At 35.5% G+C, this 23,128-nt stretch overlaps 1 protein-coding gene across 1 annotated transcript; it reads right to left on the minus strand.

Annotated features, from left to right (window-relative positions):
• Positions 1-1,177: 1,177 nt before the first annotated feature.
• On the minus strand, positions 1,178-18,455 carry LOC129254489 (glutathione S-transferase omega-1-like). The gene is made up of 7 exons (XM_064114448.1): positions 18,283-18,455; positions 14,047-14,152; positions 12,278-12,503; positions 11,267-11,399; positions 10,649-10,743; positions 3,864-4,018; positions 1,178-2,236 (listed from the first exon to the last, which is right to left on the minus strand). The coding sequence occupies exons 1-6, from the start codon at positions 18,323-18,325 to the stop codon at positions 3,896-3,898; spliced, it is 726 nt and encodes a 241-aa protein (XP_063970518.1). The 5' UTR covers positions 18,326-18,455; the 3' UTR covers positions 1,178-2,236; positions 3,864-3,895.
• Between the last annotated feature and the right edge of the window lie 4,673 nt (positions 18,456-23,128).

Consider the following 23,128-nt stretch of genomic DNA (forward strand, 5'->3'; position numbering starts at 1 on the left):
TTGCAGTACAACCGTCATCTCCATCACTAGATCAGCACCATGGTAATCATGCCCTTTGTCAGTGCAATCATTTATCACCACCTTCAAAATCATCAGTATCTCTAAATGCTGTCATCATTATGATCTTCATAATCGTCTCCACCATCACAAATTCACAATCAACACAATAACCATCATTGCCCCCATGGACCCAAGTCCATGGTAGGCCCCACTCTAATCATTATTTGTATCGCTATCTCTGTCTCTTAATAAATATTGCCATCATTACTCTAATCAAGATCACCACTGTCATAATTACCACCTCTACCATCACCACAACCACCACCATCATTATCAACACCATAACTCCATCATTCTCATGAACTAATAATTATCGATATCAACACTACCACCATCACCACAACCACCATCACTGTTATCAACATCCATCAGCAATACCATCATCCTCATGAACACATAATTATCAACACTACCATCACACCTGATCTCAACATCCATCAGCAGTACTGCCCACCTCATGCAACTCCTAGTCATCATCACCACCACTACCATCACCACGATTGTCTTCAACATTGAGATCACTGTTGTCGATTATACCACTACTAAATTAGAAAACAAGATAGCGTTATTCTTGTACTCGTGCACCTCTAGATTCGTTTAATACAAATTATAGAAAAATTAATACTACATATCAAAAGGAAGCATAGTTAATTGTGTGGGTGAGGATACAGAACAATTCATTTCGAACTTATCTTTATTACGTTAAGACCATCCCAAAAGCAATTTGATTTCAATTCAAAGAGAAAAAGTAAACAAACTGGACGTAAATAAAGAATAGAGAAACTTTCAAGTAATACCTCGGTCACATTTGCTCCACGGCGGCCGTACGGCGAGTCGAAAACAGCTGTTTCATTCATATTTTTCAAACCATGTATATGTAGCTATGACAAAGAAATGTAAAAACGGCTGTTTTGGACTCGCCGTACGGCCGCTGTAGAGCGAATGTGACCGGGTATAAGTCACAATGAAGTACAAATAATGGTGATTTCACATGTTCATGGACCAGCAAAGAAAAATGAATATTTTTCAAGATTCATATATACTACATATGTCAGTCATATTATGTTTTGTGAAATTAAACAAACTTGTTGTTCTTGATGATTTTCTTTTTTTTTTCCACAGATTTATCTGGTTTTGGGTGTAGACTTGACCTTTTACCAGCATATCGGTAACAAAAAGGAATTGTACACAAAAGAAGTTGCTACACAATTAAATATATTGGACATGTGAAAGACATAATGTAGTAAAAAAAACCTTGAATACATACATCAGTGTCCTATAAATCGAAGGGGAACACAGTCGGCCAACATCCCAACTATTCATTTGTTTATACTTGATTTGAAACAAATATTCCTTTCAAATGGCAAAAAATCAATTCATTGGATACTTGGTTTTAAAAATTTCTGGACAATTAAATATTACCAGACTGTTTCATGGAACAATCACATGTGTATCATGGAGCATAAATCAATTTTAATAAAATGAAAATGCTTCCAACAGAAGGTGAAAATATTGAAATATTTCCAGCCTATTCATAGAACTCTTGCAAACAGTGCTTTTAAACCATATAAAAATGGTTTTACCATCTATTTAAGAACATCTCCCGTATATAGATTAACAAATCTCAGATTTTGTTTCCAATCAATTCAATCAACGATAAAAACTATCTGGGTCTCTGTCATTCATAGGAGAGAAATATGAAGGGTACATAGGTACATGAAACAAGGTGATATGAAAACGGGTGTACAAGTTCACTGCAACTGAATAGTCATGCTTCAAGCAATAGATATTAGTTCAATAATTCCTGAAATGAATGCTTTGAGCTAACTTACAAAAATATCTGTAAAAAAATAAAGTTCACATATATAATCTAGTCATTAAATGATCAACAATTCAGTACAAAACTACCAGTTATACATAGCCTTCTGCTCTATTAAAAATAGGATAAAATAAAATGGAATGCTAAGTTAATCAGTTTAGTAACCTAATATATACAGACTGAGGTGATACAAAAAATGATACATATCTGTTCTTGAATACTGCTATAAAAAAGCACCACTCTGTCACGATTGTCAAATGGGTATAAAACATGCCCTAATATTGTTTAAATAATGAAACACACAAATATAGTTCAGGCGCGGATCCAGGGGGGAAGGGCTTAAGGTGTGCGAGCCCCCTGTAGGATTTATAAAAAAAAATTAAGAGACGAATTCACCTTACATATAGGTGAAAACCTTTTTTTTATTGTTAATTTTTTGGCAGATGAATTATTGACCTTAAATTTAGGTGACAACCCTTTAAAAAAAATGTTGCTTGTCAAATTTCCAAAGGGTAGAATTATGCCCCCCCCCCTTTAAAAAATCCTGGATCCTGTAAAATTTCAGCTCTGGATCCGCCCCTATAATTGAATCGAGATGTAGATTCATCATTCTTCATTTTCATTTCTGATATTCAAGATACACTAAATGACACTTAATTCGAGATTGACAAACTCGCCCTTCCCTGACATCATTACCCATTTAATTATGACAAGTGAATGAGTTGTCTAAGGAAGCTTACAATTATTCTATGATGACAAGGTAATTCAGAAGAAAGCAAGACAATTATTCAAAATGGGGAACGTAACATGAAGCTTTACGTTGGTTGTAAGGCTGATTCTTGCGGTTGAGTACATAGACCACGATAAGAAAATTATCGTAAAATCAACTGTACAATTAATTGCTAAGCTTTGTGATAAGGCGCCCGGTGGGTGTTCCATAAAGCTGTTTTTAAGTTACTAGCTACTTTAAGAACTGGTGAACCTTTCTTACGCTCTAAATAATCCCCAATGAACATTCAATGGACAATATCATTTACCACAAGGATCACCAGTCGTTCCTAAAGTCGCCCTTAACTTACGATCAGCTTTATGAAATGGCCCCCTGGTGAGTGTTCCCACAAAGCTGTTCGTAAGTTACGAGCGACTTTACTGTTAAGACTGGTGATCTTTTTTTTTTGTGCTTTCCGTCGGTGTTGATTTAGTTCTTGAGAAAGGGTCAACAGTCATTTGTAAAGTCGGTGGTATCTTACAAACAGCTTTATAAAACACCCACCTGAAACTGGGGGCTATTACATTGACTTGGTCAGGATGACAAGACATCCAAAACCTTCTGACTGAAGGGAGCAGGAAGGAGGTTGGAGGATTTGGGTAAAAAAAATCAATTTGTTTTTGCTCATCACCAAATTTAGAGGAGTGAGAATGTACAGATAAATTTTATGATAATAAAGGCCATCGCACATCTTACAATTGGTCTGTGACCCAAGTTTAGAATATAATTAATGTAAAATTGAATGAAAATGTTGACATCTCACTATGGAAAAAATACTTAATTAAATGAATAATCGAGTTTAAATTCATGACTATATGACTACTGCCCTTAGAAGAAAAAACATAAAAAACATAATTTCGAATTTTTATGACACCACAGCAATTGTACAATTGGCTACGATTTGAAACAATTACTATAGGCTTGAATTACCAATGTTTCAGTTGAACCTCAAATATGAGTATCACATTTGTGTATATTTTCAGGGAACATTTTTTTCTAGAATCGAGTCATAGACTAATCGAAAGATATGCAGTGGCATGAAAGCTTCCATTTTCTTTGCCTTCCTTCTTTCAATTATCAAGACCCAGTATTGCATTGTCTTGACTCATTTTCATGCATTTTTCTGAAATGTCTCACAACTTTGTTTTAATCTAAATCTTCATAGAATCCTGAGTTGGCTTTTGGAAGTGAGAGGGTTTCAATGAATGGATTAACCTGAGGATGTATGCTGATAGACAAGACAGTCCCTAGTAATCATCCTGGGGATTCTTCTCCAACAATCTCTTAAACTGATCTTGGTAGATTTCGTCAGGGGTAGATGCTTCTATCACAGCCGGGTCTTCTTTCATTCGAGCACAGTATCCCATTAGCTGGTACAGAAAAAAAAAAATCAGAATAAAATAATATTAGTTCAAGCAAAATCAATGAAAATTTTACATGCAAAATTGTCGGTATGAATAAATTAAAATTGTCAATAAACTTTTAAAAACTTGAAATAACAATACTGCAATTTTATTTAAGCTTTTGTTTGCCAATTGTATTTTTTAGATTGCCAATTTCCCCTGAAAAGCTCCCACTTAAACTTTTTTACAATTGTCATAGAGTCGGTCATATTTAAATTTCTTATCTGTGGAAGTGCTTCATTGTAATGATTGAAAATTAATGGGCTCAACAATGGAATTAAATCATGAAATACATTGTTTATACCCCCAATTACATCAACGCTACAGCAACGCTGATGTAGTACGCACAGGGTGATATCACATTTATTGAAAACCCCAAAGTTGGTGCTAAATCTAAAACAATTTCTTAAAATTTCAAAAACTACTTCCAGTGTAAAAGGGGGGGTATTCCACTTACATTGTAAGGCAACATTTTTTATATTTTGGAAAAAGCATATTCAACATAGCCCCATTTACAGTGTCCTTGTTATTTGTTTTATATGATTTCTAATTTCACTTTTGTTTGTATATTTCGTATGTTCTACATTGTAAAGCGCTTTGATATGGATTTCATGAAAAGCCCTATATAAGACTAAGTTATTTTTTTTGTAATTCATGTTTTATTGATCCTTTTCATAAAAATATACATAACAAAACATACATGATATAATGGATCACATATAAAAGTTCAGATGACGTTGGCATATAAAATAACATGTCTAACATACAGAATAGTATATAATAAAAAAAACATATGTTTGTATACAACAACACAAAAAAAATCAGGCACTTGGCCTATATAAAAAAATAAATAAACATAACAAAAACAGCCTTCTGCTTTATCGCCTCTTTAAAGTATTCAGAATGATAGCCCACTTGCCATCATGTTTTTCTAATTTGCATTTCCTTTGTGCTATGGTATGTTCAACAGTTTCAAATGATAAAAGAAAGTTACAAAAATGGGAGAGAGTAGGTTTTGTTTCGTCACATCGACATCTAAAAATATATTGTTTACCTGACAGGAGCAGAAAGTTCAATATAAATATATATCTGGGAATTTGGGGCTTACAGATACCAAAAAGAACATATCTTTCTGAGAGGAAATCAGGAAGATCTAGTGAAGCAAAAAGTGTACCAACATTATTCCAAAATTGGTTAACAACATGGCAAGAATAAAAAAGATGCACTAGAGTTTCTGGTGATACTTTACAAAATGTACAAAGTGTATCAGTTACCTTGTTAATACGGAATAACCAAACCTTAGTAGGAATCAAATTATTAATAATCTTGAAATGTAAAGCTCGAAGTCTTGTATCTATAGTAGTACGTAGAGGTAGTTTTAAGAGTTCTCTTACTTCTTCTTGTTGAAACCCATAAGTGTCTTTTAAACGTGTAAATATATTCGAAATTGATGGGTTATTTTCATTCATAAAAAATGTGTAAAAAATATACTTTGGTACAACCGTTACTTCTCTAGTGATGCCATCAATAGTTAAAGTTGGAATCAATGAAATGTTGTCGACAATGGGATGAAAGTTTTGAGATAGAAAAAATACTTTCCATTTTGATGGCATAAACTTGTAACAATCAAGAAGCAAAAAGTATTCAACAAATGTTAAGCCTTTATTTTTGGCATCTTTCCATCTTAATGGTCTGCCATACTCATCCAACATATGTGACACTTTAACAAAACCTTTGTTTTTTATCTCTGGCTTATAAAAAGATTTTCCATTTTGTAATATGCATCTATTATTCCATAGCATTTGGTTACATATTTTTATGTTTTTTTGAAATACTGTGCTCCAACTAACCATGACATCTTTATACCATTCAGGAATTGTCAGGTTTAAAATATTAAGATCATAATTACAATGGAATATAAAGTCACCACCTACATTTTGAAGCAGTGTTAGCAGGATAATCTTCCATCCCTTTGAATTGGATGTAAAAACTCTTTGTATCCACTTGACTTTTTGCACTTGTAGAAGAGATTTTAAGCATATCATTTTGAGCCCCCCATCTTCATACTGCTTAACAAGTATCTCCCTTTTGATCCTGTCAGGGCCGTTCCAAATGAACCCAAAAACTAACTTATTAACTTCTTTTATATAATAATCTGGGATTTTTGACAAACTTGCAAGGTAAAGTAATTGCGAAAAGGCAAAGGTTTTGACAATTTGTATTTTGCCTATTAAAGATAAATGACGAGATTTCCATAAATTCAACTGTACTCTAATTTTATCAAGTGTTCTTTGCAATTGTAAAGAAAAAACATTGGGTGAATAAGCTATATCTACCCCAAGAATTGTCAAAGACTTCTCAAACTGGATATTCTCTAGTGAATGTTGATTATCTTTACAGGCTCCTATCCACATTGCCTTTGTTTTGAAAATATTGATAGAGAGTGATGATTCCTTTCGGAAATTCTGAAGTGTATTCAAAAGGTGTCTAAATGAAATATTGTCTGAAAGGAAAACCGTTATGTCGTCCGCATACAGCGACAATTTCAATTCTAAATTGTCCGATATTTTTAAACCATGTATTGTCTTGTTTTCACGAATATTTATGGCAAATGTCTCTATAGCTAAAACAAATAAATAAGGACTCAATGGGTCTCCCTGCCTAACACCTCTTTCAACGGGAAAATAACCCGATGACAGACCCCGATTCATTACCGCACTTTCTAAATTGGTATATAAAACTTTAATAAAGTTACAAAATCCTTCTCCAAAATTGAATGATCGGAGGACGTTTAACAAAAAAGAATGGTCTAGTGAATCGAATGCCTTTTGGAAATCCAAACTTAATAATATTCCGGGAATATTTTTCAAGTCGGAAAAGAAAAGAGCATCTTTAACTGTCCTGACAGCTTCTCCAATAAATCTGTCCTTTATAAATGCTACCTGATCTGGGTGAATCAAATCAGGCAGAACTTTCTTTAATCTTTCTGCAAGAGCTTTAGAACCAATTTTCAAATCAACATTCACTAGAGTGATGGGTCGGTAATTTTCGATTAACATTTTGTCTTTCCCTTTCTTTGATATGAGTGTAATTAAACCTTGTCTTTGTGAACTAGAAAGTTGACCTTGTTGAAAACTGTAGTTAAGATTATCTACCAAAAGCTGTCCAATTTTACCCCAGAACTTGCGATAGAACTCAACCGTTAGACCGTCGTTTCCCGGTGACTTGTTTTTTGACATAAGTAATAGGGATGATGTACATTCCTCTAACGTTAACGGCAAGTCACATTTACTCTTGGAGTCCGAGGGTAATTTTGGAATATTTTCTTGTCCTAAGAATAAGGAGTTTTGCCTCGAGTCGACATTAGGCTTTTTATATAATTGTGTATAGAATGATTTTATTTCTGAATTAATATTTTTCATATCTGTAAGTATACAATCGCCTTGCTTAAGTTTAAAAATTGACGATTTATTTTTGTGGCCTTTTTCTAAGTTAAGAAAAAATTTAGTATTTTTCTCCCCAAATTCCATCCAATTTGCTTTAGACCTTAATATGATGCCTTGTGTTATATAATCTAAATAAGACTCATATTCTCTTTCAATCTTTTTATATTCCTCAGCATGCCTTTCACCCTCGGAATCCAACAGAAATTGCAACCTTTTTAGCCTGTTTTCCAGTTCTCTTCGCCTTTCTTTCCTTTTCCGTGCCTTTTCAATACTGTATTTACGTGAAAATAGGCGAATATTATACTTGAGAAATTCCCAACCTATTCTCATATCATCAAATTGTGAAATATCTTTAATCCACAGATCTAAATTTTTCGTCATTTCAGAACAAAACACTTCATCCTCGCATAGGGTGTTATTAAATTTCCAATTCATAGCATTACATCTTGTTTCTTCTTGTACTTTAAATTCTAAAATAATAGCCAAATGATCAGAACCCACTCCGGGTATCATATCTACCTTGCTAATATAATCCTGCAGGGTCTCGGAGACAAACCAAATATCTAATCTACTTTGGATTAAAGGCCGCAATTGTTTCCAAGTATATTTACGCGTAATGGGGTTACGTACACGCCATATATCAATGACATCTAAATCACTCTGTAATTTTTTAAGTTGACTGATTACTGCCTGCGAGGTTGTTGGATGACCACCTTGTCTGTCAACATTCATGTTTAAAATCACATTAAAATCGCCCCCAATTAATAGAGGAGTAGTCGCAATATCATCAAAAGAATTTAAGGTACATAATAAATGGTCAAAAAATATTTTTTGTTCACGTTTCTTATCAGCTGTTGGTGCATAAACGTTACAAATTATAAATTCATTGCCGTCTATAATAATTCTTAAAACCAAATATCTACCATTACCTGAAACATGTTTAGAAATGATTTTATAATCTAGTTTTGAATTGATAAGTATCATGACCCCACTACTATGAGGAGATCCGTGACAAAAGAGTACATCACTGCCCCATTCCGAAGACCAACTACTTTCTACGTCTTCTGAACTATATGTTTCTTGTAGGAGAGCAATGTCGATTTCTTTTTCTCGTAACCAACCAAATACCTTTTGCCTCCGAAACCCTGATCTTAGACCTCTCACATTCAAAGACAAAAACTTCATGCTCGTTTCTTTAAAACCCATAGCAAGGTATCATATCTGTAACTTTGATATACATGTACCAATCCACAAACACATAACCGTGCATCCTACATGTACATGTACTTATGACAGGTGTCAGATGTATTGCTTTGGCTTGCACCTGTAACATATAGAAGCCTAAATATAACTTTCCACTGTTGCAAACACCATTCCTCAGTACCGTTACTATAAAGGCTAATGTAAATTTCAAAATTGTACATTGAGCAACTGCCCTAACAGTAGTTGTTTTCCAACACTTGGAATTTGTTTTGCTTTCAGCTGACGCAAGAGAACTATAAAAAGAACATCTTTGGCAAAGGCAAACTATGTACATAGAAACAATATACAAAGAAAATTTAAATGTGTAACACTTGTACACGAACAAATACATTAATAAATGTGAAAAAATTAAGACACGTCTGACTGATCGAATGCTAGACATGAGGAACATGTCAAAGACATGAAACCTTAAAGGAGCTAACAAACCCACCCTTTAACATGTTTACAAAATTCACGAATATTACTGGAGGGAGAAACCACAATGGTCAATGTGGCAGAAAAAAAAATAAAAAATTCTATTCAATGCAGTATATAGGGCAAATAAATATCAGTATCAAAACAACTGATCAAAAGTTGTGTGTTCATTTCCAATGTCAATAGCACTTTGCGTTCAATAAAATAAATGAACTTGAATTTTGTTCTCTGTAATTGTAAATGAAATGAAGATCGAGAATGCAAGACCGCTATTCTTTATGTATTTCCCATTTCTGGGTTCCTTTTTCTCTGTAGAAGAGGACCACTTTCGCTCTAACAACCGTTATTTTAGTAGACAGCTTCTTTTCTTTTCTCAACTTGTATGCAACTTTGGCCAACTCACTGCGTGTTGCCTTCAGTGCTGGAGGCAAGTCTGTTCTCACTGTAAGCCTAGATGTTTCTTGTGTAACAGGTGGGTATCTCCATTCGACTCCTGTGGTGTTTCCAGTCGAAGCATCTGTGGCGACTCTCTTCTTGTAAGCTCGCTCTTCGAACGCAGCTAAGACTCGATTACGTTGTGACATATAGACAAACTTGGCTATGATAGGATGGGGGACACCTTCTTGTGAGTGGCGTTGGGGTAGCCTATGCACATTGATAAGGCAAACGGCCTCCGCTTCCTCTTTGCTCAAACCAAGTAGAGTAAAAACATGGCGAATCACGACATAGACATTTTCTCCTTGCTCCATTTTGACCCCGTAGAATAAGAGATTATTCTTCCTCTGGTATATCTCTGATTCGATGAGCTTTGTACGAAGTTGATCAACCTCCTTCCTTAGGTCGCTTTCAATCTGAGGAAGCTTCTCTTTCTCGATAATGTCGACCTTCGATGCATTAAAATCAACTGCTGCTTCTAAGTCATCCACTTTCGTCTTGATCTGATCCAAATTGTGTTGTAAACCATCTAATTTTGCACAGACTCTAACTTCAGATTCCCGTATAGAGCGCATAACATCTGCGAGCGTGAATGCACTCTCCGGTTCACCCGTGCCCTCCGGCGTTGGTGTACTGGTTTGTGCCGTTGACGTTGACGGTGTAGATTGTTTGGTGCGTTGGCCCTCGGACGACATGGTTGCACTCCTTAAGAAATAAGACTTTTCCATTAGAAGTGGTACTGAATGCTGAAAAAATGTGTACAGTTATTCACTAATAGCAAAATAATTCAATGTTTGAGCTCACCAAAACAAAAGAGTCCCTCCAAAAAAGTAAAAAAAAGCAGCGGGGTCGAGAGCTCCCAAAATTACACGTCCTCCATGTTTAAAGCCGTGACGTCATAAGACTAAGTTATTATTATTTTGTCTTTCCTCCCAGAATAGGAAAAACATCACCCATTGATAATGGAGTCTTTGGGCAAATTTTCAGAACAAAATGCAGTCAATGAAGTAAAAGTTGGCATCTTTTTATCCAAACTCACCGTAGGATAATTGTCTCGTTTGAACTCTTCTCCAAAGACAGTCCACCTTTCAAACCATGGCCACATGATGTAATCAACTAATCCTGGCCTGTTGCCTATATAAACACAGAAAAACCAGTATTTATTCATTAAACTTTAAATTCACCTTAATGACATCCATTAAAATAGGAGCAAGAAAACAAGTGAAGCTTGAAAAAAACATTGTGCATTGAAATAATAACAAAAATTAAAACAACAACAAACTCAAACCCACTCACACACAGATAGAATAACAAAAGAAGAAAGCATTTGGTGCCTCTATTAAGCTCATCTTCAAGAAAAGTTTCTTCTGATATTTGGTTTAGTCTTCCATGGAGGATTCTGGTGAATGAACACACCAACACACACCCACATCCACTCATAGACTTCACAAAGAATGCAGTACCATACGTTCATCTCCAAAAAGTAGAGTTCCCTCTGAAAGATGTCTAGATATAGTCTACCATTTAGGATTCTGGTGGATCGACACACACACACAAAAAATGCACACACCCACAACCACTGTAAACTTGGGTTTACATCTGAAAGTTGGATAGATGGATTCTTATAAAATGAGTCTGGTGGATTAACACGACTTACCAAAGAAGAAAGCAGTGCCTCTTTTCTTGAGCTCATCTTCAAGAACATAGAGCTCCTTCTGATAGATGGCTAGATAGTCTTCAGTAGGGGATTCCGGCGGATGGTACGTGGCCTTGAAGAATGGTGGACTTATCTATGATCAGAGAGAGAGAGATGTTTGAAAGACAAATAACTACCATGCTATACCACAGTGCTATATCATCTTTAAGACGTTCCATTTGGGTATTTGCATTCTCTTTCTTAGGTTTGGATAGGTGATGATGATTTTATGTAACGAAGAATAATCACCCGATACATACATATTTGTAGGTATGGAAATAAAGTAAATGTAATTGACATTGAAACACAAATAAGTGGGGAGGATGGAGGGGAGGAACAACAAGGAAGAACTGGTTGAACTGCATTTATTAGGTGATCTTCGAATTAGAAACTTAAAGTACAAAGAGAACTTCCAATCATTATGTCAAGGGATAGATAGGATATTACATGTATAATCCACTTAATGAACAGGCGCAGATCCAGGAAGGGGGGGGGGGGGGGGCTGAAGGTGCGCTAGCCCCCCGTAGGATTTAAAAAAAAAAAAAAGAGACAAATTTACCTTAAATGTAGGTGAAAACCATTTTTTTGGGCTTAATTTTTTGCGGACGAATTGACCTAAAATTTAGATGACAATCTTTTTTTTTTGGGGGGGGGGGGGGGGGGGGGCTTGTCAAATTTCCAACGGGTAAAATGTGCCACCCCTTTTTAAAAATCCTAGATCCTGTAGCATCCCGTAAAATTTCAACTCTGGATCCGCACCTGATGAATATAGTTAACTGAAAATTAGTTCATTTGTTCTTTTATATATTTATATGTGAACTATTTCAGTACAAGATGTAAACAAGCATTTAATATATATATATATATATACACCCAAAACAGAGATGGCCAAGGTACCTGAATAATCATAGCTTGGAGCCCAATGAGCACCAACAGCAATTATAAAGCTCCTGATAACAGGAGAGATCTTACCTTGCTCCCAAAGTAATCCAGAAGCATCTTATCCTGAGCCTTTCTGTATGGATCACTTGGCCATAAGTTGCCATGATCAGGGTAAGCATCATTTACGTATTCACAGACAAGGGTAGAATCTCTCACAATCTTCTCATCATGTTCAAAGCATGGGGTAGTTCCAAAGGGATTCTTTGAGAAGTACCATTCTGGTTTCTTAGTGAGGCTTATGTTGACCAATTCATAGCTGGAAAGAAAACCCAATGCAATTTGACATTCTGGGTCCCGTAACACAAAGGTTAGCAATTGATCGTATGCTTGATTTTTTTCAATTGATTGTACATTGTAGTCAATGGAATCAGTCATAGAAAAATGTTCTACGATCATTGCTAAGTTTTGTTATGGGCCCCTGGTGTAATCCAAATATCTTACACTACAGGTTCATTTTGTTTGATATTCAAAATATCAACTTGGAATACTCAGTCACAGGTTATTTCTCAATGTCAAGTCTACTCCAACAAAGAGCATGATGAATAAAAAGGAAAAAATACCAATTACCATAACTTTAATAGTATCACCATGTATAAAGTCATTTTAATATATTGTTTTATTTCATTTCTTTGTCAATTTTCAACATACAAATCAGAAATACAGATCAACGTTCAATGAGATTTGACAATTTGATTATATTTTTAGTGTTATGCTTGTCTGACTTTTCTATATTTGTTTACATCATTATCAACTTGTTTTCCATTGAATTAATATAAACAAAACTCTTGAAATGAAGAATGATTTATAAGACTACAACTGAAAAACTCTATTCATATATACCAATGTTTTCAATCTATTTTTTTCAATAACACAGATATGTTCATTTCAGGCACAGGTACTGTACATAGATTAGATGTATATGAACATTGTTGGTTAACAGAGTTGCTGGGGTATGCTGTTCTTAAATCTCTCTAATGCAAGTAAAAAGAAGATTTGATTTATCTATTAATATTATCAAACCAATATGTGATACATATAAAATAAATCTTCTTTTTACTTGCATTAGAGAGAATTGTTGCTGGAATAGTGCCACAAATGTCCCCTGACAGTTTCATGGCTCAAGTTTACACTGTAATTATTCATTTTATTTAATATCCATCTATATAAATACAATACAATATTTAATTACTCTAACATACTTTAATCATAGTTTGGAATTATAAGTATCTTCTTGATTACAGACTTCAAATTTTAGGCACTAGCTTGCTTATTGCTCATCATGTCTACACATGTATCATATTCACAATGAAATCCAACAATTAACAATTCAACTGAATGGAAAGAAAAATGTTACATGTTTTCAGAACAGTATTCTGAATTCATGAAGCAACAATGTATACATTGTCATCATTTTCAAAACACATCCTAAGAGGCTCTGAAATAGATATTCAGATACACATGTTTTATAGTACAATATCTTAATACCAAGTATGACTCTAAAATTTTGTGTGAGATAGATATCACAATCTAGTTCAGGTATAAATTGGTGAAATGCTAATTGATGAAAAAAGACCCTCTAATTCGTACACATCACATAATCTCACTGATTTCAATCATTTCACTCCCCAAAATTTAGTGATATACATGTAGATCCAAAGTCTACTAAAGTTTTATACTTTTGATGTATGTTGCAAATGCTAGACATTAAAAAAATCATGAAATACTTTCACTGCTTATTAAATATCGTAAACTGAAACTGTGGATATGACTAAATAAAAGTGGATATGAATAATGCATACTCAACATTCTTGGCAGCCAGCACCAGACGAGCTCTATGAGCAAAGGGGCAAAACCGGTAACTGTAGAGACGAGGAACTCCCTTCTTCAGAGGTGGGAGTGGCTCTCCTGTGAACACCAATAGATAATTCAATCATATTATCATTCAGAGAAAATCAAATATACACCAAAAGAAATAGTGGATTATCATCAGCTTCCTCATTTGTATAAGTAGCAATCATGCATAACAGTTTTGTGGAAATACATGTATATGTAATTTATAAGATAATATCTTCATCAGTTCTTTAAATGGCATGCCCTTCGAATCTTTTGGTAAATAAATACTGGTATAAGTTTTCTTGAAACAAAATTATTATTTCTAATATTCAAGAAAATGACTTAGGGAGTCATGCAGTTTGTTATGTTGTTGGTCAAAATGAACTGATAGTACGGTTCACATAATGTTGCTTATATTTGTTGTTAAAGGTCAAGTCCACCTCAGAAAAATGTCGATTTGAATCAATAGAGAAAAATCAGACAAGTACAATGCTGAAAATTTCATCAAAATCGGATGTAAAATAAGAAAGTTATGATTTTTCAAAGTTTCGCTTATTTTTAACAAAATAGTTATATGAACGAGCCAGTTACATCCAAATGACAGAGACGATGATGTCACTCACTCACTATTTCTTTTGTTTTTTTATTGTTTGAATTATACAATATTCCAATTTTTAGGAATTTGATGATTAGGACCTCCTTGCCTGAAGCACAGAATGATAAAATAATGGAATTCCACGTGTTCAGGGAGGAATGAAACTTCATTTCACATGACAATGACGAGAAAATAAAAATATTTCATACTTCATATAATAAATTACAAAAGAAATAGTGAGTGAGTGATGTCATCAGTTCCTCATTTGCATACCGACCGAGATGTGCATATAACTGTTTTGTGAAATGAAGCGAAACTTTAAAATGCCATAACTTTCTTATTTTACATCCGATTTTGATGAAATTTTCAGTGTAATGCTTGTTGAATTTTTCTCTTTTTATTCAAATCAAGTTTTTGTTGGGGTGGTCTTGTCCTTTAAACATTAGGCATAAGAATGGGCTTAGAAAAATGCAAGTGTACTAAAAACAACCACATTTTTCAAAAGTCAAGGCTAAGCATTCATTATCAGATTATTCAGAGTGCTACCCCCCCCCCCTTAAAAGAAATAAGAGACCATGATCCATCCATCGTTCCATATTGAGGAAAGTTTTGACCCATACTTGTGATGTTGCTGGTAGTAGTAGACAGCGTAGTATATATGGATGGTATTCCCTGGTAATAGGGTATATATATGCTGGTAGGCAGATCGAGTAGCAAATAATACTTCCTTGATGTGATATACAGCTTGGTAGATTTAAACATTGATGGGCGTGTTGGTGACTTTGGGTGTGTTTAGACTTAATTTTCAAAGGCAATGTGAATTTTGGAATGCAAATAGAAAAAAATACATATTTGGAGACATAAATAGTTAAAATAAATACCATAAGTGCCTTGAGTGGCATCATTGATTGATATGTCAAGTGGAACATCATCTTTTTAAGTGATATGACATTTACAACTGTATACAAACCACATGATTTTTCATAAAAATAATCACATTGGATCCTTTGATTTCCTTCTCAAGAAATGATGTAACTTGGTTTTACAAACTTTTTATCTAAGGCAACCTATACAATTAACAGTCTTAATGTGCACATTCATATTAAGACATCATACAATGAGGAATGCAGAATAAACTCTCCTGATAAAAGATGCAGTAAAGACTTTAAAAAGAGTGACTAAATAGCTCTCTTGGCTCCTAAATTTTAGAGTGAACTCACCCTTTGTTGTTAGCAGTGTTTAACTCTTAATGTACCAAACAAATACATTAATTTTGCATACTACATTATTTGATTAAGTGTCTAAATAGCTCTTTTGGCTCCTAAATTTTAGTGTAAACTCACCCCTTTTCATTTGCATGGTTAAGTCTTAGAAATAAAAATGATTAATGAATTAGTTTTGCATACAGTACTGCAAGCATCATCATTGCCAACTGCTGACTAAGAGGCTGTTCTCACTACGTTCCTAAACTAGTTTAGTGGAAACTAGTTTAACGCGTAGTGAGAACGGTCAAAGCGGTCTTGGAAGCGATCTTCCAAACCAGTTTGAAAAACCACTTCGCGATGTAGTTTTCAGGATCGCTATGCCTCATTAATCTGGTTTTAGCGTAAGTCAAAACGGTCAAAGCGCGACTACACACGACACAACCATTCTTCGGGAAGCGATCTTCACACATTTTGAGCGCGCTACTCCACACGACAGGTGTAGAATACCTACGCTGCGGTTTCGAATTTCGCGCGAAACGTGTCACCCCACTGAGAGCGTTTCCATAGCAACAAGAGCGCTTTACGTGAAGTGATTTTGAAAACCACTTTCGTGTGATCAAGTGAGAACGCTAGCAAAGCGATCTTCCAAAGTGGTTTCCTGAATTGGTTTCCAGTAAACTAGTTTTAGAAAGCGTAATGAGAACGGCCTCAAAGGTGTCCTATTGGTTAAAACAAAGTAATTCCTGAGGGTATCCTTTGTGTTTGCTTTAGGACCAGCAAGATTGAACGGCCTTATGCCCGCCATGGTTTATATTATGGGATGGGTGAAACAGGGAATTATTATGGGATATCAGGTTTGAGAAAGAGTAAGTCAGCTTGCAAATTAAAAAAATGTTCAGATCTGGTTTTGAGGTGAAGGAGGGCAGCATAAAAAATGTAGACCGGGGGGTTTCGTGCTGCACATGCCTGAGTGCCCTAATTCAGGGGAACAGAATGGGTAAGTGCTTGGTACCGTAAATGTGACAGTGTGAGGCTGAAGCAGTATAGTGAGTGTGTTGTTTATCTAGTCAAAGCATTACCAAACAAAATAACCACATTAAAATAAATTGTATTTGTCTGTTCTTAATTATTATGGCTTTATAGTTTTATGCTGAATACAGATTACAGTACCGACTACCGGTACGTATTGGGTGTCTGGAGAAAAAAATTATTTTTCTTATTTCAAGGAAATATCACATTTTCTTTGTGAATTTGAAGAGAAAAAACCTTCAGACTGACAGAAATGTAATATTTTTTGAAAAAATCCAATTATTGGCTGCAAAAAAGAAGATTGAAATTAGGTCCATTTTCAGCATTTCCCTGCCATAGACTGTGTAGTTAAGAAATGGACACACACAAATCCTAATTTTTAGCTTCCGAGAGCTGTTATAAATTTATTATTAATGCCAAAAACTTGTCCATAAAGTGTCTAATAGGAATTTTTATGCTCTTTCCGATGGTATGATTTTTATAAAGATTTGGAAACCAGATCACAATGAAAAATTGCGACAAAGTGAAAAAATTTGTGCAAAACAGAATTTCATTTTCTCATAGAAAACGCATGGGGAAATAACAATCTCAACACACACACAAATAAGGGTTTGCAATTTAGCTCTAAATCCTTATTTCAAATAATCCTATAAACTTGTCCTTACTGTCAAAAGAAGCCCCTGAATTTTCTCTTTCCATACATGCCAAACAAAAGTTAATAATCAATTCAGATCACATTTTTTTAGCAGCATGAATTTCCCGAAAAAAGTGTGCCATATTTTCCCCTAAATCAGCCTGTTTTAAGCTGACACTTTTCTGTGTGGCTTCAGACAATTACTAACAGTAATACCGGTACTATATTTTAATTGAAGTCTATAAGACTATATATAAAATGGTGATTGCTCACATTTCTGTACTACCTGTAGTAGGAGCCATATGCGAATTACATTTGACAGTGGCATTTATTCTTGTCTAGTGGCAAGAAGTCTAGAAAGTCATGAATATTCACATTGATGTCTAACTTATACCTTGGTCACATTTGTTCTACGGCGGCCGTACGGCGAGTCGAATACAGCCGTTTTAACATTTTTTTTGGTACCAGCTACATATAGGTGGTTTCAATAAAAATGAATAAAACGACTGTTTTCGACTCGCCGTACGGCCGCCGTAGAACAAATGTGACCAAGGTATAACTCACTCTAAGTCTAACTTTGCAACTGCGGTGGGGAAAATAATTTCGCTGCCTGGCGCCGCGCCAAGGCCTAGGCTGCACTCCCTACCGTACACTCCCTTGCAAGAGCAAGATCGAGATACGGTACCGGTATATATTTTACGGTATTTCGCAAATGAGGTAGCAATACGAAATTACGAACCTTGTACAATATGCTTTGGATTAGGCTTTGGAGACGGAGTCATCCTCACAAAAGAAATTCGCCAAACTCAATTCGGGAAACTGACTATTTATCTCGGTTTAGGCTTTAGCTCCACTGTACTTTTCGCCTTCTTTTGCTTCTTTTCCAATAAATGCAGATCATCGATCTCGCTCAAAGAGGCTATCAGATGAGACATTTCACATTTGATTGCTTGCGTAGCATAGACCTGTGTGCGGGATGAATTTGTCGATGTATAGTCATATAATTATAGAGATATAAAAAAATACAAAAATAAAAAACACGTATCTCTATAATTCCATTCATGTCGGCGTCAATTGCTCTAAAATCAAAGATTTTGCTACTTGTAGTCTTGTATTCAAATTCGAAAATATTCTCGCTCGGTCGCTAAACGCTCCCTCGTAAATTCGCAAAATATCATCTAAGTACAGAATATATGCGAGTTTATATATAAGAAGTCAATGATCTGCAAGACTGGGAAACTTTTTTTTCCAAATTAAGTAGGCCTACCCTATATACTTCACCCACCACGAATATATATACTAATGCCATAAATGAAGCTTTAACTCCAAATCTCTCCCCTTCTCTCCGTGTTCTGTCAAAAGCGCTATGAATTGTCCTTTTTTCTGATTTTTTTTGAGGGGTGAAGACAATGTCCACAATTTTCGGCGCCAAATTATAATGCAAAATTTTGCACGTGAAGCACGCCGAAAAATAGTATTTTGATGTCAACATTGATGGTTTTATAGCACTTTCAGATCTTTTTTTAAAACTCAATTTGCAAAATTAATGGGCAGAGCAAATTGGGCAAATTGATATGCTTTGCCGCATCCCCAATTGCGATCGCCCCCTGCCGCGCCCCGCCCCGCCCCATGATAGAAGCAAGAATGATATGATTCTGTTCTATACAATACTCTGTTGTGTAGACTTTTGTGTTATACAGAGCAGTGATCATTGGATCATATTCTTTTGCAACCTTTATGCATGAGTATCCCATTTAGTATGTTGCAAAATTAATGTACACTATTTTGAAGTTCATAAAGTTCTCCAATTAAATGTTAGGTTTACGGTGAAGTTAAAAAAAAATTCTCCTTGGTCACCACATCACTCTTGTAACATTTTTAAGGGTTATCATTGACATTAAGACTCCATCTCCTGTCATGTAGTTACACCTTTTGTTTACGTAAAAAAAAAAGCCTGGAGAGAGTACCAACGCGAACCCATGCATTTCATGATGGGTCTAACCCCCCCCCCTCCCATCGTTAAAGGACAAGTCTACCCCAACAAAAAGTTATTTGAATAAAAAGAGAAAAATCTAACAGACATAACACTTAAAATTTTATCAATATCGGATGTAAAAATAAGAAAGTTATGACATTTAAAATGTTCGCTTAATTTCACAAAACAGTTATATATATGCACATCCTGGCTGGTATGCAAAATGAGGAGACTATGACGTCATCCACTCATTATTTCTTTTGTATTTAATTATATGAAATATTCTAATTTCTCCTCTTTGTCAAGTGATACAACGATTAATTCCTCCCCGAACATGTGGAATTAGCATTGTTTAATTTGGTTCAGTCAAGTTTGTCCTTATTGTCAAATCTATAAAAAATGAAATATTTTATAATTCAAACAAAAAACAAAAGAAATAATGATAGACATCATCGATTGACTCACCTAGTTGTGCGTATCACTGTTTTGTGAAAAAAAATAAGCGAAACTTATAACTTTCTTATTTTACATCCGATTTTAATGAAATTTTCAGCACTATTATATTTATAGGCTACTTTGATTTTTCTCTATTTATTCAAGTCAGCATTTTCCAGGGGTGGACTTGACCTTTCTATATACTGTTCATCTATAACAACGATCAGGCCCTGATGCATAATATACTAGATGAAAAGCATTTTGAAAATGTGATCATTTTTTTCCGGCTCGGTCGCTACGCCCCATCTCGCAAAATACAAGACATATCTTTTTTTTTATAGGAGGGGGAATGGGGACTAGCTGCTTGACCAGCTAAAGGCTATATCCACAATTATAAGTCATTTTCATTGTATTGAATAAACAATCGTCTAAAATATACTCAATCAGAAGCCCCCCAAAATAGAATGTATATAGATTTTTGCACGTTGCAAAATTAATGGGCAGCGCAAATTGATATGTTTGCCGCATCCCCAATTGCGATCGCCCCCTGCCGCGCCCCGCCTCATGATAATAGAAGCAACATATCATGCCAAATGATTTGATTATGTTCTATATACTCTGTTGACTTGTATAGACTTTTGTGTTATACAGGGCAGTGATCATTGGATCATATTTTTTTGCAACCTTTATGCATGTTGAGTATCCTATTCATTATGTTGCAAAATTAATGTACATTTATATTTGGAAGCTCATAAAGTTCTCCAAATGTTAGGTTGCCCTTTCAAAATTTTCTCCTTGGTCACCACTTTCCCTTGTAACATTAAGGGTTATCATTGACATTAATACTCCATCTCCGGTCATGTTCTATTACACCTTTTACGTAAAACAATAAAGCCTAGAGAGAGTACATACGCCCCAAGCAAACCAATGCATTTCCTGATGGGTCCCCGGCATTATATTAGGGTGCATTTTTGAGGGAGTTGGACACGGGTGGGTATAGCAGTTCATGAGAGTGACCCCCCCCCCCAGGGATGGGTCCTACCCCCTTCCCCATCGTTAAATGTCATCATATATATACATCTATTACACCCATCAGGCCCTGATGCATAATACATGAAAAGGCTATATCCACAATTATAGGCAATAGTCAATCAGAAGCCCTCAAAATATAATCTAGAACCGCGCCTGCTCTCTCTCTCTCTCTCTCTCTCTCCCTCTCTATCTAAAGGATTTGTATATTCTTATATTTAAAAAAAAATGACTATGTATTTTGTTGGCTTTAGCAATCACAAACAATATAGGGTTTCATTGCATTGTAACAATTTCAGAAAATAGAGGTAATAAGGGAGCAATATAGTAGGTCTCATTAATCAGGGGCGGCGGGATGTATTTTCGTTTGGGGGGCAAAGCCAAAAAGGGCACTCATATGTCAAAATGGGCATTTTGGTGCAACCCGCTATTTTCTCCATGAGAATGTCATCTGATTGATGAGATATGTTATTTGTGCTTCATTTTTCTGCGAGAGAGCATAGCCTGCGAGCGGTTTGGAAAAAAAATCAAATCTGAAGTTGCAAAACTCGCTTTTTGGTCAATTTTGGCGCTACCTACTGTTAAAAGGGCATGCATCTTTGTATTGCGAGCGCGAATCGTGAGCTCAAACTTTTGAACAATAAGACTTAAAAATTAAACATTCTGAGCAGTTTTTGCAATTATGAAAAAAAGCGCGAAGCGCGAGGCCAACTTTTAATAAAATTACCAGAAAAGGAGAATATTAAGGGCCCCGGAGGGAGGGGGGGGGGGGGGGAGCAGTCACATATATTGCTGCACACATGCGTGACAAAAACAAATCGGTTAAAGGGGTGTTTTTTTTTCCATTCTTGGAGGCGGGTCGCGCGTGCAAAAACACCGATTTAAAAAAAGGTGGTTTTCAAAGACTGGTCAATGTTCAATCGCGGGGTCAAACGTATTTAGGTTTTTTCAAAGCTTTTTTTTAGACTATAGCCAGACGTGGTGGTATTATGTTTCCCCCAAGATTTTCCCCTGGGTGTTTTCTCCTCGTTTCTGACAAGTGTTCGGGTCATTCTTCCCAATTGTAAGCAACGACCCCGTGAACGGGCCTGGGAATTGGGAGAACGGTTATTTACCAAGTATACAAAAACTTGTTTAGGGGCCAAAATGTGTAAATGAAGCCCGCGAAAAAAACTTGCATTTTGCACGGGTGTTTGGAAATAATTTGGTCACACATACATATTTATACAGCAATACATTTGACTGCCCCCCCCCCCCGGGTTAAGGGCTGCATTTAGTGACACACAATAATGCGAGCACAAAGCACGAGCTGAACATTTGTGACATTTCCAGCCTGAAAACTGGATAGTATATTTTTTGGTAACAAGGAACAGAGTGATATACTGAACAATAGTTGAAACTTTGTGCTGTTCCAATCTGTAAACTGGACATTCAAACCCGGCATCCAAAACATGAACAGGATGAGTACTTGATGCAAGCGCGAAGCGTGCATATGAGCCAATTAACAAAAAAGTGATTTTCTAACTTTAAAATATGTCATGTTTTACTTCAAACATTGAAAAAGGGTACATTACAAGTTAAAAAAAAGGCATTTTCCGTTTTGGAAAAGGTCATTTTTTCCTATGAGGATTTTGGGGGGAGGGGGCAATTAAGTGCCCCCTGCCCCCCCCCCCCGGTTCCGCCGTAAAGAGTGATAAGATTTTTAAAAAATGAAGCCATTGCCACCGCATATTATTTTGCTAAAAATATTGTGTGTGTGATTGAGCATGTTTTTGCTTCTTAATTCTCAACATTTGATTATAGACTAATTTATTTACACATCGCAATATCAAAATTTGCACTAAAATGAAAATAAAAGGGAGAAACCAATGCCGAATCACTCGAGCTCATTTGTATACAGTCATGACTTACCGGTACAAGTGCTTGTTCGTGTTTACAAAGATACTTGTGTTTATAGCTATAAGTGAGCACTCTCCGCAAGTTGGTTGTTTGAATACACGTGAGGAGCTCCACCAACTTGGCCTTGGAATGATTTTACGTTACATTTGAATTATTTATTATTGTGGGTGGGATTGTTAGCTAAGCCTATGAGGTCAGCTTCAGGAGAAGGTACGTTATCTTTCATTTCTGATATGTGACAGCACTG

The sequence above is a fragment of the Lytechinus pictus genome, chromosome 2 (genome assembly GCF_037042905.1).
Source record: "Lytechinus pictus isolate F3 Inbred chromosome 2, Lp3.0, whole genome shotgun sequence".
Taxonomy (NCBI): domain Eukaryota; kingdom Metazoa; phylum Echinodermata; class Echinoidea; order Temnopleuroida; family Toxopneustidae; genus Lytechinus; species Lytechinus pictus.